Source organism: Poecilia latipinna, unplaced genomic scaffold (genome assembly GCF_001443285.1).
Source record: "Poecilia latipinna isolate Pla-1442-1.1 unplaced genomic scaffold, P_latipinna-1.0 Scaffold95, whole genome shotgun sequence".
NCBI classification, from domain to species: domain Eukaryota; kingdom Metazoa; phylum Chordata; class Actinopteri; order Cyprinodontiformes; family Poeciliidae; genus Poecilia; species Poecilia latipinna.
In genome coordinates this window covers 390,893-408,731 of record NW_015112711.1, presented here as the reverse complement: position 1 = coordinate 408,731, position 17,839 = coordinate 390,893, and the positions used below count along the sequence as shown (strand labels likewise).

At 38.0% G+C, this 17,839-nt stretch overlaps 3 protein-coding genes across 5 annotated transcripts; all 3 read left to right on the top strand.

The window, feature by feature from the left end:
- The first annotated feature begins 546 nt into the window (after positions 1–546).
- Positions 547–1,658, top strand: mif (macrophage migration inhibitory factor). Its single transcript, XM_015025319.1, has 3 exons — positions 547–745; positions 1,106–1,278; positions 1,365–1,658. Exons 1-3 carry the CDS (start codon positions 638–640, stop codon positions 1,429–1,431), a joined length of 348 nt encoding a protein of 115 aa, XP_014880805.1. The 5' UTR covers positions 547–637; the 3' UTR covers positions 1,432–1,658.
- A 1,108-nt stretch (positions 1,659–2,766) lies between these two features.
- On the top strand, positions 2,767–7,240 carry LOC106942112 (zinc finger protein 184-like). Of its 3 annotated transcripts, none has more exons than XM_015025295.1 (5): positions 2,767–2,920; positions 3,986–4,350; positions 4,476–4,627; positions 5,017–5,074; positions 5,522–7,240. In XM_015025295.1, exons 2-5 carry the CDS (start codon positions 4,041–4,043, stop codon positions 6,337–6,339), a joined length of 1,338 nt encoding a protein of 445 aa, XP_014880781.1. In that variant the 5' UTR covers positions 2,767–2,920; positions 3,986–4,040; the 3' UTR covers positions 6,340–7,240. The 3 variants fall into 3 exon arrangements, with proteins under 3 accessions (XP_014880781.1, XP_014880792.1, XP_014880786.1); XM_015025306.1 differs by having other exon boundaries at positions 2,768–2,920; positions 4,476–4,543; XM_015025300.1 differs by having other exon boundaries at positions 2,768–2,920; positions 4,476–4,600.
- Positions 7,241–7,389: 149 nt separating this feature from the next.
- On the top strand, positions 7,390–10,743 carry LOC106942102 (zinc finger and SCAN domain-containing protein 32-like). The gene is made up of 3 exons (XM_015025286.1): positions 7,390–8,161; positions 8,759–8,862; positions 9,004–10,743. The coding sequence occupies exons 1-3, from the start codon at positions 7,885–7,887 to the stop codon at positions 9,949–9,951; spliced, it is 1,329 nt and encodes a 442-aa protein (XP_014880772.1). The 5' UTR covers positions 7,390–7,884; the 3' UTR covers positions 9,952–10,743.
- The last annotated feature ends 7,096 nt before the right edge of the window (positions 10,744–17,839 follow it).

The following is a 17,839-nucleotide window of genomic DNA, read 5'->3' as shown; positions in this document are numbered from 1 at the left end:
TAACGAACACGTTGGAGCCACGCAAAAATAATCGTCTTGTTCTCGATTTTAAAGGCAATAAGTGTAGAAAGAATGAAAACAAACATATTAAGCAATTAAAATTATATTACAATTTTATAATTTTAAAGGTAGGTAAATGTGAAAATAAATGTAAATGCTTGCAGTGACAAACAGATTAACTTTTTGAATGAAAGTCTGCGAAAACCAAGGCATATGAACATCCTCTTGCTGTGACTTTGTAGCAAACGTTCAAGATTAAAAACAATTTTGTTCTGTTATATTTGGAGATTATTGAGAGAGTATGAAATTAGTTGGTTAGTTTATTTGTCGTCTATTTTCAAGGATCTGTTTAAAATATTTATTTTTGTCCGCTCCATCATATAAACATTTTTACAACAATAAATAAATTATGCAAGACAAACACCAGAATGAACCGAAATACGTTCACGTCACACCCTCTTGGAGTGATAGGTCTTCCAGGATGATAGGAGGCGCTATGAACGATTTCTGACGTTGTTGCCGGCCGAAACTACAAAAGAGAAAGAGGAAATTCTCTTCTCTTCTTCCTTGTGTGAGCAGAAGGAGAGGGACACATCTGCAGCAGCCCCAGCAGTGGAGAAAATACGCGACAATAATCATGCCGATGCTCGTGGTGAACACCAACGTGGCTAAAAGCGACGTCCCTGCGGCTCTGCTGTCCGAAGCCACGGAGGACCTGGCCAAGGCGATAGGCAAACCCGTGCAGGTAGGCCTGGGGTCACTCGGTTCTGCAGAATCAATGTGGACCTCGTGTTGTTCATATGGATCAGTTTTATTTGTGCTGTTATGATCATTTCATGTTTCAAATTTACTGAAATACAGTTGCATTTAATCTGCTATGAGAGCAGATCCTTGTGAAACTACGTAAACATGGCCTGTACTGAGCGTTGATGAATAATAAACCTAAGAGGACGATTTATTTGTGGCAACTTTAATAAAGTAAAAGTACAAAGACGTCAACGGGACCAAAATAGATATCCTAATCTTTTAACAAGTTAACTTTTTTGTATCTGACTGGATTTTTTCTTTTTTTCTTCCTGTTTTGCATTTGTCTTACATCTACCAGTACATTGCTGTGCACATCAACCCTGACCAAATGATGATGTTTGGAGGAAAGGGAGACCCCTGCGCCCTCTGTTCCCTCCACAGCATCGGCAAGATCGGCGGCTCTCACAACAAGCAGTATTCAAAACTGCTGTGCGGACTGCTAAACAAACACCTGAGCATAGCGCCTGACAGGTAATGAATACACAACGGCTGCTTCATGTGACATGTAACGCTGAGATCAGCTCTTGTTAACTTGTTTCTCCCTGTGTCTGTCTCAGGATTTACATTAACTTTGTGGACATGGATGCAGCCAATGTGGGCTGGAACAATACTACCTTTGGCTGACATGGAGGTCAACTTTCTAAAACAGAAGATCATTCCAGCTTTTTCCTACTTTACATAGTCAAAAGCGATGCAATGGATAATAAAGGCAGTCAGAGGTACAGACTAGAACAGTCAGAATACTGTGGAGCTTGTCCAAGAAGCACTTAACCTGATCCTTTTGCTTTGCACTATTCCTTTTCCATTCAAAAATAAATAAATAAAAATCCTGTAGGTCATGGATGAAGCCATGTTGTCTTTGGTTGTCTTATTACTTGCAAAAAGTTAATGTGTTTAAGCTAGTTTAATCTTTTTTGGCACAACACAGACACTGTAGAATCACAATAAGAGAAGAACACCAACAAAAAGTACTGTTGAGATGAAAAAATAGGCATACATCACAGATTAAAAATTCAGACAAAAAATATATGCAAACATACTAAATTCCACGGTTAAAATAAAGGACTAAGCCATACATGATAAATGTAGTAATTTAAACTAATTGTGCATAAAGCTAAGTATATATTAACATGTATACACTTAGGTTGATTATAAATACAAACCATATCGTAATATTTACTCTAAATACATTTTCTATATTTAAAACTTTGAAGAGACAAAGATTGGAATGCAATTTCTGTATAATTTTTTCCATAATTTGTTCCCTAATAATGAATGAAATTTTTAACTGTTTTATATGAAACATTAGGAAGTTTATTTTAATTATCTATTTTGTAATTTGACATAACTAAATGGAAAACGGTTGCAAAAACAAATCTCTAAAGATGATCCAAGACCTTTTCATTGCAAAACTGCATTGCACTTGTTTCTTGTACGATTATTGAATGGGTTATTAGATGTGAATATTCTGTGTTCATTGAACATTTGCATTTCTAAATTTGTCTAGCAGGAAGAGTAAGCATATAAAAATAATTTTAAAAAGTATAAGGGAGAAATGCCTGTTTAGAAATGCTGCATTTTAAAGTTTCCAATTAGCAAAATTAAAAGAAAGCAGTCGCATGAATATATATTTAACACATGTTGAATTTTAAATTCTTAATCTAAATTACCACATGTTTTATGTTAGATCTTGGATAGGATAGGAAGTAATTATCATACAATTTTTGATCTTTTGTTAACATGTTTAACGATAAGGTAACATTTGTAGAACTCTTTAGAACTTATCTTTAGTTACGTAAAAAAAAAAAACATGTAGGAATTTTTCTTAAGGTTTGTACCTCTGCAATGTGTCTAACCGGCTTTTCATGGGTTGAAATGATGAATTACGATGTACATTAAATGCAGCAACGGATGCGTCTGCAATGTAAGATGCTGTGATTGGTTAATGGTAACACATTAACCAATCGCAAGGTACCTTATGGCTCTGTGAACTACAGAGACCAGAGCTACGGCGTCATTGCGATAGTCGGCGGGAAAAGTCCATTTGGTTTGTGGTACCGTGACTTTCCATACGTTCTCTCCGTTTTAGTAATAAAAAAAAACCATCTCCCAGGTGAGCCAAGGTTGATCTCAAATGCAGCTGGTGTCCAGATACTGTTTCTTGAATGCTTGTGGTGTTACTTTGATAGCTATCAGGAATACGCTAAGGCTAGGTCTCTTCTCCCTAGGCCACGTCGCTAGGCGTGTCAGATTGTCAGCATATGAAGTTTATCTTGTAGCATTGCGGTAGCATTGATATGAGGCGTTTACGAGTCGAAGAAAACTAATGGAGTAAATCACGAAATGCTTTACATTCTTGTCGGGGATTGTGAGGGGAAAATGGCGGATGAGGATATCACCGGATATCACTTCCTCATTAGCTTGGCAAAGTAACCAGTGGCTCTTACTTTTTACTGCTGATGTTATAACAATATCCGATTTCTGATCAGAAGCCTTTTTAGTCAACACGGCTTGTTGACTGGTCAACATGGTGGGTTACTCACCATGCGAGTCTGGTGCCTCTCATTAACAAGTGTTATTTTAAATACATTTTATCATCTGAAGTACGCTGCATACGTGCGTTGGGGTATTTTATTATTGTTTTAGTGAATAAAAGCAGACCTAAAACTAATGCAAAATCTACAGATAAAAATCTTAAAGTGAAATCTAAAGTTTTATAAGCGAAAAACGTTATTACTAGCATATTATCTTAGTAAGATTATATGACCATAACTTTGTTGCACTGACAACGACCTACCGGATTTGTTTGTTAATTTACTCAATGATATAGACCACATTCTCTAAAGGTATCAATAGTTAGACTCATGAAATGACAGCAAAACCTAAGTTTTTTATTAAAAATTAAATGAATATTTCGCTTAATTTTGGAAAACAAACTTCTTTAAAACTAAATATGCGGATTCAGTATTGTGTGTGAAATTGGATATTGCCTTATGATAAATAACCCTTTTGTAAAATGGCATCTTCCTGTACTTAATCCTGGTACATGGAGCTAAAAGTATAAAATTAAAACTTTTTTGTTGGCATGCAAAGCGTGATTTTATCATAGGTGGAAAACAGCGTGTGTTTTGTTGACGACTGTAATCTGATCATGTTTCTCTTGTGTTTAACCAATAAGGACTTCGGCAACGTCTCGCTCGCTCTGAAGGAGCTGCTGCAGGTCGTCGTCCATCATGTCTGACAGTCTGATGCGAGGCGTCCGGGTCCAGCTGACCACAACGATGGACTCCGTTTTGAGGACGGCCGTGTTTGAAGTCATGAGGATCTTAGAAAGCGCACTGTATAACCATAAGATGGAGATGGCGCAGAAGGGAGAAGAGATTGCTCAACTCAAAATAAAGCTACAAGCTGCAGAGATAAAGCTTAAAGACTTTGAGATGAGCAGTCAGAGAAGAGCAGAGACGACTGAAACCCAATCAAAGCCAAAAGTTGTTCCAGTTGCCCCAGAACAGCCTATCACAGTTCCTGAGATTGATGTTGAAGGTATAGTGGGTTGTTTATTTGATTTCAAGTAATACGCTGCTGTATTAGAAAGCTGTGTAAGGAACATAACTCCACATCTTACTACTGTGGGGTTAAACATGCTTAGTGTGTCTGTTTGTGCGCAGTGCCTGATGACTGGTGTGCTCCACTGGGCTGTGATACGTCGAACAGACAAGAGGAGGGTTGTCCCAGCGTAAGACTGCGCCAGTTTTCCATACGCCTGTTTCCTGTTCCTCTTGTTAAGCACGAGGTGTGTAGATGGATCTGGGAAGTTCAGGTGATGGCGAATGGTTGTTCAATAACACAAACTGCGGTGGGGGGGAGGAGGAAGCGATCAGATCTGTAACCTGCTGATATGAGCTAATTGTTATGGTGCCACATCCCACAGTGGGCTTGTTGCTTAAGAGGCCACTGGGCGATCTTTCAGTGTGACCCTGGACAGATTTCTGTCAGACAGCTTAACTAATGATGAAATCCAGAAGTAAAGTAGAAGTGAAAACCAGTGAGCCCAGGATGGATGTTGGTGCCAGATCTGAGACTTAATCTGATTGTTTGATCCTTGTTAAGCCTTTCGTTTTCTTCACTCTTTTTCTTTTGAGGTATTTATTTTTTTTTTTACAACATTTTAGAGATGTAACTTGTATATCTTTATTTTTCGATTTTTAGGAGAACAACAATGTCATCAACGTACAGAAATCTCCAGTCGGCAGGAGATCAAAAAGAAGTAAGTTGTGTTATGGATCATTTTGGCCATTCTCTGATGCCTTCAGGATGCTTTGTGTTCATTTTTGGCTCTTTTATAGACACTTTCATAAAAATGATCAGGGTTTCTCTACAAGGTTGAAACAGGTGTTTCCTGTTTTACATAAATATGGAAAAACCTTCAAACAGACAAAAATCTAAGATTCTATAGATTAATTGGCGTAATAGTTCCCATTATGTCACATTTTGATTAATCCTTCTTCTGAAAATAGTGAATTACTGTAAATGTTAACATGGGGGCTGAGGGCGGTTAATGTACATTTTCCTGTTTCTCACCTCACTGTCAAAATTACTTGCCCTTTTTTTGCTTTGTTGTTGCTAAACTATTTTGTCTCACAACACATAAGTTCAAAGGTCTCAAATCACAGAGTCAAATGACATTCTCCATTTGTCTGTCTGCTCCTCCCAGTCTCTGCCATGAATGAAAAGCCAAACCCGAGCCAAGACGAAAGTAAACCAGGCAGTAATCGAGCAGCTCGGCACCCGAAAATAAGTGGCGACCTCAACAAATTACTCCATGGTCTCAGCAAGGACTACTGCGACCTCAGCGGTTTGGACCGGCTTCGGAAAAGACGAACGAGTGAGGAAACTTTAACAGACAATGACAAAAAAGAGAAGAAAGACGAAGAAGATTCGCTAAAGAACGAAGAGAAAAATCAGAGGAAATCCAAATACATTTGCAAGACTTGCTACAAGGTGTTGAACACAAAAAAAGGCATGCGTGCACATGAGCGTTTCCAGAAGAAGTGCAAAGGCTGCCTGAAGGCCTTCTGCTTCCAAAATGATGTGAAATACCATAAGAGAGTTTGTGCAGAGTACAAGAAGTCGATGAAAGAAAAATACAGACTACAAGGGAACAAGACTCCCGTAAAAAAAAAAGCACTCGACTCCAGCAAAGCAGAGGGGATCGGGATAAAGGAAATCACGCAGTCTTCTGCAGACAAAAAAAACCCCTCCACCCGAAAGTTCTCATGCAAAAAGTGCAGCTACAAGACTAACTCCAGAAAAAAATTTAGACGACACAAAATGTGTCACAGCGAGAAGATGCAAACTTCGCCCGTATGTCAAGAGATCCTTGATGAGAAAAAGGAATTCGACGTACACGAGAAGAAGCACAAAAGTCTCATGCAGGTCAGCAACCAAAATGGAGACCTGGGATGGACTGAGCCCTTAGAAGATGTTGACGAAGATGGAGGATTAAAACGCGGTGAGAAAATGCAAGAATGAAGGCCACTGAGGGTGATGAGTGATGTACGTTTTGTTTTTTTACCAGCCTGAGTGCGTAAGAAGAAGGGCAGGAAGACTGCAACAGGAATAGCGGCTGTCCTCGCTGAAAGCCGTAATTTACACCCACTGTGCTTTTAGTTTTACTTCAGAATTGGAAACGAACAGCTCCAAATATTGTATTTCTTAAAACCATTTCAGTCAAAACAAGAAGCCAAAGTAGCTTTGTTTTTTGTTTTTGTTTTTTTTCCCTCAAATCACAGGTAAGAGTATAAGACGAGACGGGTTTCGTCCACCAAAAGCAAGTAGTCACCTCAACGTCTTGTTTTCTCTGACTAAAATTAGACTGACGAAGGCAGATGTATCCTCAGAAAGTGAAAACTCTTAAGAGAGGGAAACTATAAACTTGCTAGGTGATCGTCGAGTAAGTCAAAAGTGCTTCATCACTTTGTGAGAAATATGATCCAAGCCAAAAATGTGCTTTTTTTTTTCTCTGTTTGCTTGTTGTTGTTTTAATAAATACGAAGGTCCAGTCTCTCCCAAGTATTTGTTTGCATTTGATACATCTTGGGTACTTCACAACTTTATTATATGATGTTCTTGAAAGCTGGATCATTACAGCTCTCTGGTGTCAATTACATTGGTTCAACAGATTTAATTTTTAAAAATGGGTTTACTCTTCAGGATTGATTTGAGCTTAGCAATCTTGTTTAGTTTTTGTTCATTTTTAACATTTAAGAATAATATTTAATTATTTTACTTAAATGTTGACAGTATTGAATTTGACAGTAAAAAATACCTTTATTTAATGGAGTTTTAAAATGCTTCCTGATGTCCCTTTATTTGATTTTAATTTCATGCTGTTGTTCTGAAATAAAGCAAACTTTGTAGTTTTTCACTGCTACTGTTTTGAACGCTGACTTGTTCTTCCCCAATAGAATTAATATGGGATAAATTTATATTTGAAATCTAAAATAGTTGGATTAGTCTTTTAGTTGAAGATTAAGAGATTGAGCTGCGTTGCACATGCCTTACCTGCACGTCTGCAGGACGTGATTTCTCATCTTATCGCGAGATTTGCAACATCTCTTCACAGGTGCCGACCTGCTACATAAATCGTGCGATTTTTTTCCTTGAAAGTGAGGCTGCCATACTTATTTTATTCTAGTCAACGGAAAGTTACTGGCCAGTAAATTACAACCGCATTGTCTATTAATCTGTTTTTCTTTTTAATGTAGTGTTTATACATTAAATGCAAGTGCTAGCTTAAAGGATGCAATGCTAGCTTCGTTGGGTCGTTGTTTACATGTTATTCAGAGATAACGAGAAAGCGAAGCAGGGACTTTCCTGTCTCTTTTAAAGGTTTTTTTTTTTTTTTTACTAAATTACGGTCGAAAATATCCAACACTTTAGCAGGCTCTTGTCATTAACTCCAAATTGTATCCTGACAGTATCTCAGGCAGCATGTCGTGTTGTTTTCTGGAAGCTCCCAGGGGTGTGTCGGTCAGTCTCAGACATTAAGTCGGGTTTAATCATAACAAAAGGAGCATGGAGTCTGTGAGGAGCGCTTTTCACGCTCAGCTGGCTACCGTCATGGACTCTCTGCTTGCTGCCGCCGTGTGCGAGATCGCCAAGATCTTCGAGAGCAGCCTGTGCGAACAGCAGGCGGAGCTGGCGCAGAAAGCCGAGGAGATCTCCGTGCTCCGCTGCAGGCTGGAGAAGGTGGAGAGGAGGCACAAAGCTAAGGGTGGAGGCACCGAGGAGGGAGAGCTGTCATCAGGAGACAGAGAGAGCAGCCTGAGGCAACAGATCCCGACAGGATCAGGTATTACAAAAACCTAGAAATATAACCACAGTCTAAAGTTAGGCGGTTTAAATAATGTAAGTTATATAAACTATAATTGACCTTGTTTCAAAATTATTGTTGGCAAACTTGAAGTGACATGTTTCCTAACACTGAGTGGACTAATACAGTGGTCTCCAACTCCACTCCTCAAGAGCTGCAGTTTAGCGTGTTTTAGATGTTTTCTTAGTTCAGCACACTTTAACCGAACTTGACAAGCTGAGGGCATAATTTGGCCATTATTTTAACTGTGTTGCATGCAGAACATTGGCTTGATAACTTGAGTTGGACAACCCTGTACTCGGGTAAAGGGTCAATGTTGAAAGGAGTGACATTCTGCATAGAAAGCGTTCAGAAATACTCATAATTTAATCTTTTAGTTGGTACCCTACAGAACAGTAAAAATAAAAAAAAATAACATTGAAAGAACTGTAGCTCTTAGTGTTGTATATTATTTTATCCCTGATAAGAATACTCGTTTTTCTTTTTTTGTATTTTTTGTTGAAATTCTTTGTAAATACAGTAAAACGGGTGTACAACTAAGACCAGAGTTTGCACTAATCTGTTCTCTTTGCATAGCACTGAGTGTGGGGAAGGATCCATGTCCATCGGAAGCAGAGGAAGTACTCTGCTTGCTGAAGGAAGAGGTCACAGGTCAGGAAGGAGCTGCCGTAAAGCATGAGGTGAGATGTTTTACTTCTTCTCCGTGACCCACACAATCTACCCAGTGATTTAGCTAAAATATGTATTTACTCATTCAAATCTTGTTTTTGTTTAATATTGCGGTCCTTACAGATTTCTTTTACCTCTTTTTTTATGAACAGCATCTTAGATTACACTCTCCTGCAGTCCAAGCCCAAAATGGAAATGTGTGCATCTCCCATCCTGACCACTTCTCTCCCAAGTCTGAATCCAGTCTACTTCCAGCAGGTGAGTGGTTACCTGGACTGAACGCCACTCGAGGTGCTGCGTCAGGTCTGGACCAGCTGCAGGCAGACGGCACTGACTGCTCCGCTGCAGCCGGCAGCAGCATCGGCAATGACGCGTCTTCCTTCCAGCGCGGTTTTAGATCAGACGAGACCAGCAACGAAGGCGACGACGCCTCGTTTGCTTATCTGGACCAGGAGTCTGAGAACCAGAACTCGGATCAGAGTCCGGGAGTAAAGGAGGCTCAGACAGATCTCACTCCAGCCTCGTCTGGTGAATCATGGCAAACAAGAGACGACAGAGGTGCAAGAGGCCACATCAACCACACACGGCGAGTCGCTAATTTTACTACCAGAGATCCTCTGCGACTGCAGTCCAACTCCCAGTTGCTCGCAGCACGACAGACCAACACTCACAGTCATCCTGTAACTCCCAGTGGAGGCGGCGGACGCCCTTACTCCTGCCCCTACTGCACCAAGTGTTTCACCTACCCTTCCCATCAGCGCAGGCACCTTCTACGGCACACTGGAGTCAGACTGCATCCCTGTCAGTTCTGCGACAAGAGCTTCCTCACGCCGTCAGAGCTCACCGTTCACACTCGCACGCATACGGGCGAGCGTCCCTTCGGCTGCGCTCAGTGCGGTAAACGCTTCGCCCGTAGCGGCAACCTGAGAGCCCACCAGCGAGACGTTCACATGGGAAAGAGGCCCTTTGCTTGCGTCGAGTGTGGGAAAAGATTTGCCCACAGAGGAAACCTGAGGGTGCACAATCACAGAGTCCATCAAGGGGATCCGTACTACTCTGACGGTCAGCCGGAGCCTGACATAGGCCAGAGTCCTATTTAAAAGCAACACAAGTAGGAAAAATACCTACATTAAGTTATTATTCAGCACCTTGGCAGCAGTTTGGAACAATTGAAGCTTTTTGGTCTTATTCGTGCTTCTATATTTTTTATGTAGATGATTATGTCTAATTCTGAGTCAGTCTGTTTTAGGTAAAATAGATTTTGTTCAGTGTAATTGATGTGAATGAATGATTATAATAGTCTGAACATAACTGTGGAAGTAAAACAAGCAAAATGTGACTATATCGCTGTGTCTTTTCCTTTTCAAAGTTGACCATTTCTGAACGCACTCTTTATTTGAACTGAAGAAACGATCAAATAATGTTTTATATATGCTGCAGCTACATCTAAAAAAATTAAAATATCATCAAAATTGCATTTATTTCAGGATTTCCATTTAGTACTGGGGCACTCAAACACTATATAGACTTATTGCACAAAGAGTGATATAGTTCAAGCATCGTTTTCTGTTAGATTTTATTATTTTGGCTTGTTACACAAGAGGATTATGGAAATTTTGAGATCAAAATCAGAACTTTTTTTTTTTTTTAGCGGCATTAATTTCCTTCCATAGTTTATGGCTAATAAAAACCCAAAATTAACTTCCTCAAAAAAAAAAAAAATTCAGACAATTAAAAGAGAGCAATAAAAACACTAATATCCAAACATATTAGTGGAAAGTTAGGTGGAAAGAAAAAGTGTCAGCAAAAACAGCAGCCTGATGGCCTCCAAACCCACTGCATTGATCCAGTGACTCATGCAAACGTCTATGTATATACTTTGACATTTCTGTATTGGAAAAAAAAAAACATGTTTAATGGCTTCATTTATAGTCTTCAGAGAAACTAAATGTAGGGTTTTCCTTGGCTGTCAGTAGTAATCATCCAAATTGATAGAAAACAATTGAAAAATTCACTCTTTACGTAAATAATCTACAATATGAATGTATTTGTGGATCATATAATGGATAGAAATCCAATATATGACTCATAAATCTTGAATATAATTAAGTATTTATTCAGATTGACTAGAACTTGTCTGTCTTGCCTCCATGGATGAATATACAGAGTTGTGCAGTAAAGGACGTTTGTTCAGCATGTAGTTAAAAGTGATACGACACAATATTTCCTGTTTCCTGAACATCCTGTATGAAACTGGTAGATTAAGTAGTGGAAATAGAAACGACATAAACAAACAACTGGTCCTCCTTTGCACTCACTTATCTTTTATAACGATTTAATTCCTTTCGAGGATTAAACTTAAAAAATGTCAAACAATGCTGTATTGTTTATCGTATCTTAAATATTACTGTAAATGTAATTGCTCTTTGTCAGTGCTTACCTTGGATTGAATGTAGTCTTATTTTTCTTCTTCAATACTAAAGCATATCAATACTGTTGAAATTTTAAAAATCTAATTTCCTCCAGTTTTTATGTCTGGTCAAAAATTTTGGCTCTTGGTTTTTATGTTTTTGCTACTGCTTGTTTACTTCACAGGTCTTTTATTTTAGCTTTCTGCGCTTTTTTTTCCTCCTACTTTCTCCAATAATCAGACGGCTCATTTCATAAACAAGCTTATTAGTAAAGTCAGAATCGTTCAGGATTTTCTCAACGGTAAAAAAGTTTTTCTGTTACTTAAGCTGACTAAACAATATTTACTGCAAGGTTTTATTTTACAAATGTGGTTTAAAAAGCAGATTGTTTGGCTGCTAAATGAAAGTATTCTTAGTTTGAAGCTTTTTTTTGTCTCTTCAAAGCTAACTGTATGTACTTCTTATCAAGTTTATTTATAATTTGACTCGGCTGTGAAATGCTTTATTGTGGCAAATATAATGTTAAAGATGACTTTTTTGTTTCCTTTATAAAAAGTTAATCTTTTACATCCTGGCTTGTAATTGTGAAGAAATAAACATGTAAGTTTGTTGCACTGTTTTATGCCAGCCACCAGGGGGCAGTGCAAATACAAAGGTCTAGAGAAATGTGCGCTGACAGGTTTTGATGTTCTCAGCATGTTTTACCTTGTTTTGTCCTACATTTTTGTCGCATCTTTTTCCCCGATGCATGATCGTGTGTCATGATGGTGCCCGTCCTGTAATACATCGTATGAATGTTCAGAAAAATCTACATTTAATTTTATACCTGCACAAAACCTAATTTATTAGAACATGTTTTAGCTATTTTCTTCTTCATATATAAGTATGTGAAACTTACAAATTTTCTTCTGTTTCTTGTATTGATTTTTTAAAAATATTTTAAATCCTTCACACATGAGAGATGTCCAATAAACACTTTATTTTTATTAGTCTTTGAGTGTCTTCTGATGTTAGGATTTCCATGAAAAATGGAAAAATACATTTTTCATGTATTTTAGTTGTAATTCCAGAAAATATTTTGTTAAAAAACAAAGCCACAAAAATGGGATTTAGATGAAGTGATCAAGATATGTTGGATTGCACTTTTTTTTATCAACTTCTAGCTCTTTTATTGTCCAGAAGACCTCAGTTTTAGTAACATTGACTTGGTGTATGTATGTCTTTTTTTCCTTCTTCATAGACCTAAACATGCACTGAGCGTGTGGGCTGAGTGGGGGCTGATGGGATATTTGTCCCTATCTCTCCCTCTTGCCTTTCACACACTGCAGAGGGAAGTCTGGCCCAGGCTCTGAGCATGTACTCCCCAAGCTGCTGAGTCCATGGACTGCTCACAGAAACACAACATGCAGTGACCTCCCCTCCCCCTTAAAGGTCACCTGTGTTTGTGTGCAGGTCTCTCTCTCTGCCTCAGTCAGAAAGACTGGACATATATTGAGAACACAGAGCCGGAAGAGGCCGTGCAACACGACAGAGAGATTCGAATATTAATGTCAGCGTGCCTCACTTGAAAGGCTTAACATTTATAAATTTGACTCGGATAAAGGTTTGCTGTCTGCTGTTGATGTGGGCGGATTGAATCCTCACTGGGTAAAGCTGGAGGTTCTTATAGACCTTCAAAATGCACACATAAAGACACACACACACTTTCAGTGCTGTATTTATGTGCTATTTGAAAGCATGAGGCCAGATAGAGGCATTAATCTGTGCACGGATTTGAGTCTCGAAATGTTTTGTGTCTGTATTCAGATAGCATCCATTCCATGCAGTATTTATTTTGTTTGTATTTAGTTGTGTGTAATCGTAAATCTGTTCAAAGCAGCTTTACCTAAAGAGGAAAAGGGCAACAAATACCCGTGGACCAAGCTGGACTGCCAGATGTGTGATTGCTTTATAAGATTTACAAACCATATGAAATGCCAAATGGAGAGAAATCTTTAAAGACTTGAGAAGGTTTACCTTTGTAGAACAGCTGGAATTGTGATCAGACTAAATTACGCACAGCTGGAATATTTTGCATTGGATTTTATTTTGGGGCACCAGAGGAAGGGGTCTGAATACAAAAGCACATCATGCTTTTCTGCTTTTTATTTGTAAAACTCTACAAGGAACTGGGATTGAATTGATTAATCACAGTGAATGGCAATATTTGTCAACTAATTTAGTAATCAATAAATTAACTGGAGTTTATAGACTAAAAAAATTTTTCTGAAAGAACAACACTGTAAAACTGTACAAAAGTAAATGCATCTTGCATTTAAGATAAAAACAAACTTCGACTAGTTCAACTTGTGTAAATAAAAAAAAATCCTATTAAGCGTATTTTGCTATCAATTATTGGTCAATTTATACAAAAATAATGAGTTATAAGTCAACCCTTCACTGCACTAAGCCCAGCAGAAAAAGTTGAGCTTTTCACATGTTAGTTCGTTTTTTAAGCTGCAGATGCATCCTTTGCTGCAACTGTTAGAGCATTCACTAAAAGAATGGAAAAGAAATTGCTTAATTTTGCACAATAAAATGTCTATTTTCTTATTTAAAAATTAATTGCTTATTTGCATTTTGTAAATGTATTTCTAATATTTTATATAAAAAGGTTTAAGTGGTTAAATAACAGCTCTCCTGAAGGTGCCAATTTTTTTTATTTGACAAGTTGTCAGAATAATAAATTACTGAAATGATCTTTAGTTGCAGCCATAATAGAAACCAAGTATTCTTCCACATTATAATTATGCGCTACTTGTGTTTGTGTGTCACGTAAAAATCCTAATAACATACAGTGAAGGTTGTGGTTATAATAAGGAAATGAATACTTGTGCAAGGCAGTATTTCTCTAAATGACCCTCGCATTGCATATGTTTATCTTCCTCTGCAGGCTGCAGTTTTACTGCAACTTTCCAGAAGAAAACACCACATTCATCCTTCTCTCGTTCCCCTGCTTTCAGCTAAAGTACTCACTCCATCACCCTATCATAAGCTGCTGAGGCTGAAATGATCCCCTTGACACCCAGTGAACCCCTAAACATGTCATATGCATGTTACATAGATTTTTTTCTCCGCGGCTTTTTTTTTTTTTTTTTTTTTTTTTTTTCCCCAGACACTTTAATGCCTTTTATGCATACAGCGGTTGCAAATAGATGTTATTTTTTCTGTGCAAACGTGTGCGTGGGTGGAGGCTGTATGGGATTTAGAGCTGCCCAAAGGTTGTTCATTATTATCCAGCCAGTCCCACCTCTCTCCAGGGTCTGTGGTTTCATGCAAGTTGCTATTAAAGTACCAAAGCCACCCCTCCCTCACCCTTTAGGGGAATTATGGTCCTGTCTCCCGCTCAGGGCACTGGTTGATCCATCGTCTGCTGACTGTATTTAAGCTCTCCCTTAATGTGCTAATAGTGTCAGACTGCATGGAGGCTACAGAGCTTTTAGCTTCCATCTCGTAATGCTTTCAGCCTTTTGGAAAGTGCAGATTTTATGGTTGCTGGGCTTTAAATATTGGTGATCATTCAGAAATTGTCAATGATTAAGTGCGATAGTAAAGTTTCATTTAACAGATTATGTTGAGTAGATGCACAGCTGATAGCAGAACCGATTGGCTTCATGGAGGCAGGTAGATTGAGTATTTGTATTTGGTTGTATATTTAGTTGGCTGAGGGCAGAGTGGAAACATGTTATCCTCCTCCCTCAGATTTCCGAACGCGCGCGCGCGTGTGTGTGTGTGTGTGTGTGCATGAGATATGGCACGTTTGAGTCGGTGTTCTCCATAGGCTGCTTGTGGGTTGCTAAGAAACCATGCGTCTGCATGGTGAAGTGGGGGGTGGGACGGGAGAGAGGCAGCGGGTCAACAGAGGCAGACGCATGCGATGCTGCGTCTGATTGGACGCAGCTTATTGCCTCTGATAAATGAGGGTGATCATTATCATGTTGACGAGTTGTAGGCCTGAATCATGATGGAGTCTGCCATTCCGCCCTTTATGGAGCATTAAGTCAATTTATCTGGTTCAGCGACTGCCTGGCGTTCGCTCTGTGTTGCACAAGGTGAAGATGTAGGAAGAGAAACTGATAACACATGGCTGAATCCACAGGATATAAATACTGCTCTAGAAATATTACTGTATCTTAAGGTCATATGTGAGGCTGCTCACTTTTCATCTCATTTTTATGAACGGATAGACAAAAATAAATAAATAAATTGCAAATAAATCTCTATGAACTTTGCACAAAGGAAGCAATTTCAATTCAGATTGGATGCCTGAAACCACAGCTATGTTGTCCTGGACAAACCTCATAAAATTGTTACTGTGAGTTTATCACATCTCAATGCGTCTATCTGTATTTGTTGTTTGTACGATAAAGTGTAGGAAATGATACAGAAAGGATTTATATCTTCAGTCTTGACTTTTGTCTTAAAAATTGTTGAACAATTTCAGAACCACGTTGCTGTGATGGGAAAAAAATTGCAGCTAATTGAAATTAAATGTAAAACTCTCATAGAAGTTAAAGTACAACAAAACAAAATGTTAAAACCTATATAATACACCAATTAAATTCAGGGTTGTAGGTTTTTGTTAATAACTACTTGCAGAATTATGTTTTTAGCAAAGATGCTTAAACATAAAATCCTGATCCCATGTTAGCATAAAGTGAAATAAATGACTAACTAAAAATGTTTATATCAGGAGGTTTTGGAGCAAAATTTACCTTAAAACAACTTATGAATTTCTAAATTACATGCACAGTATAGCTCTGATTTTTTTAAAAGAATATTTTCATCTCTAGACAACAATAAAATTTAAAAATCTAGAGAAATTAATACAATTAAATCGTATAGCCACAAAATGCAACATTTAGTATTTCTCTTGCTTTCTTTGCAAAAATAATTCAGCACAACTAAAAGTTTGCTCGTTTATTCACTTGAAAGAAAAAAAAACACATTTGAGCAATTATGTTTTCAGTTAGATTTTTTTACTGTGACGATAATTTGTAAAGTTTTTTTAATTTCTAGGAGATTTTTGCGTCGAAATGTCTACTGAAATAATTTTGACATCTAAAAAGGACAGTAGCTTTAAAAGTCACGTTTAATTTTAGTTTAGATTTAAGTTTAGACTCTCAGGACTTTAGTTGTTTTAGATAAAATCTTCAAAATGAGAATAATGTATGAAATAAAAAATAAAAAACAACACCTAATGGAGAATGAGGAACTAAGCGATATATTTAATACTACTATATGAATATATATTTTTATCCAAGCTGGTGGTGTCTGGTCAGAACATGTATTTTCAACATGTTCAGAGTATGATAGGAATAATCCTTTCTGTCTCCTCAGCCACAGATTTGCGTTGAACGTTCTTGTTAAATCTCACCACAGCCTTCCACCATCTGTCCTGAAGAAGCTGGTGTGAGGGCACAAAAGCGGGTCCGATGCGACGCAGAGTGAAGGGTCCAAGTCTGGGACGGGTCTGTGGGTGGTCACGCTTGCTGTCGCCATGGTAACAAAACGGAGCGTGGCCAAGTGTTCACGCACGAACGACTCAGTCTCAGCAGGTGACAGACTGTAGCCACGCGGGAAGGCCCCGTCAGGGTCATGACGGGTTAACAAGGACAAGCTGACGAGGCTTTACTGTACAGCGAAGCTGCCACATAAACGGCCGATGATTGAGATTATACTCTTAGAGGAATTATTAAGAAGTCAAGGAGGAGTTAGAGCGATAACCTTAAACCATGCATGTAAATGTGTGCGTGAATGGGTGAATGACTGCTCTGGGATCCAATCTCTGAGCAAGCACCAAGGTAAACACCAATTAGGGACAAATTTGATAAATTAAATCAGAAAAAGAGGAAAAAACAGACAAAAATAGTTGATTGAACGTAATAATTGTATTGGCCTCCAACTTTTCTGATGTGTCTGCACTTGGTCTACCGTTCAGAAACACTTATTCAGAAGGAGATACATATATATATATATATATATATATAATATATATATATATATATATATATATATATATATATATATATATATATATATATATTTTTTTTTTTTTTTGAATAAGTAACAAATTTATTTAAAAAATATATCAAAAACATTGTACAGGAAAAAAAACACATTTAATATATTCATCACTGTATTTTACAAAAAATGCCTGGCTTTGAATCTAAATTGAATATGCATTACTTTGTTAATATTGCCTTTTTGATTGTTGTTTTGAGCTGCAATGCTGATTGGTGATATCCTACTTCATTATTCTTTTCAAAATAACTTAAGCATGAATAAAGTCATCCTATAATGTTGCTTCGCAGCAATGTAACTCTTAATGTCATCCCATAGTCATGCACCAGAAGGTCAGCAATACAGTACCTCAGTATTTCAGAAGAACAAAACAAAAGAAAAAAAAAAGACGTTTTAAATTGTTTTATGTATTAAATTACCTCTGCCATAATTGAGATTTGATCTTCCAGCTAGCAGATGAGCACAGTACCGTTAGATGTGGGGCTGTAGCATGTGGAACATTGTGCGTGGTTGG

What these genes read in the sequence shown, in the direction of transcription:
- LOC106942102 (XM_015025286.1), top strand. Translation starts at nt 7,885, where the DNA reads ATGGAGTCTGTGAGGAGCGCTTTTCACGCTCAGCTGGCTACCGTCATG. An exon ending in ACAGATCCCGACAGGATCAG is followed by an intron (nt 8,162 to 8,758) that starts GTATTACAAAAA and finishes CTCTTTGCATAG; the next exon opens with CACTGAGTGTGGGGAAGGAT. An exon ending in GAGCTGCCGTAAAGCATGAG is followed by an intron (nt 8,863 to 9,003) that starts GTGAGATGTTTT and finishes TTTTATGAACAG; the next exon opens with CATCTTAGATTACACTCTCC.
- LOC106942112 (XM_015025295.1), top strand. Translation starts at nt 4,041, where the DNA reads ATGTCTGACAGTCTGATGCGAGGCGTCCGGGTCCAGCTGACCACAACG. An exon ending in TCCTGAGATTGATGTTGAAG is followed by an intron (nt 4,351 to 4,475) that starts GTATAGTGGGTT and finishes GTTTGTGCGCAG; the next exon opens with TGCCTGATGACTGGTGTGCT. An exon ending in GATGGATCTGGGAAGTTCAG is followed by an intron (nt 4,628 to 5,016) that starts GTGATGGCGAAT and finishes TTCGATTTTTAG; the next exon opens with GAGAACAACAATGTCATCAA.
- mif (XM_015025319.1), top strand. Translation starts at nt 638, where the DNA reads ATGCCGATGCTCGTGGTGAACACCAACGTGGCTAAAAGCGACGTCCCT. An exon ending in CGATAGGCAAACCCGTGCAG is followed by an intron (nt 746 to 1,105) that starts GTAGGCCTGGGG and finishes TACATCTACCAG; the next exon opens with TACATTGCTGTGCACATCAA. An exon ending in CTGAGCATAGCGCCTGACAG is followed by an intron (nt 1,279 to 1,364) that starts GTAATGAATACA and finishes TGTCTGTCTCAG; the next exon opens with GATTTACATTAACTTTGTGG.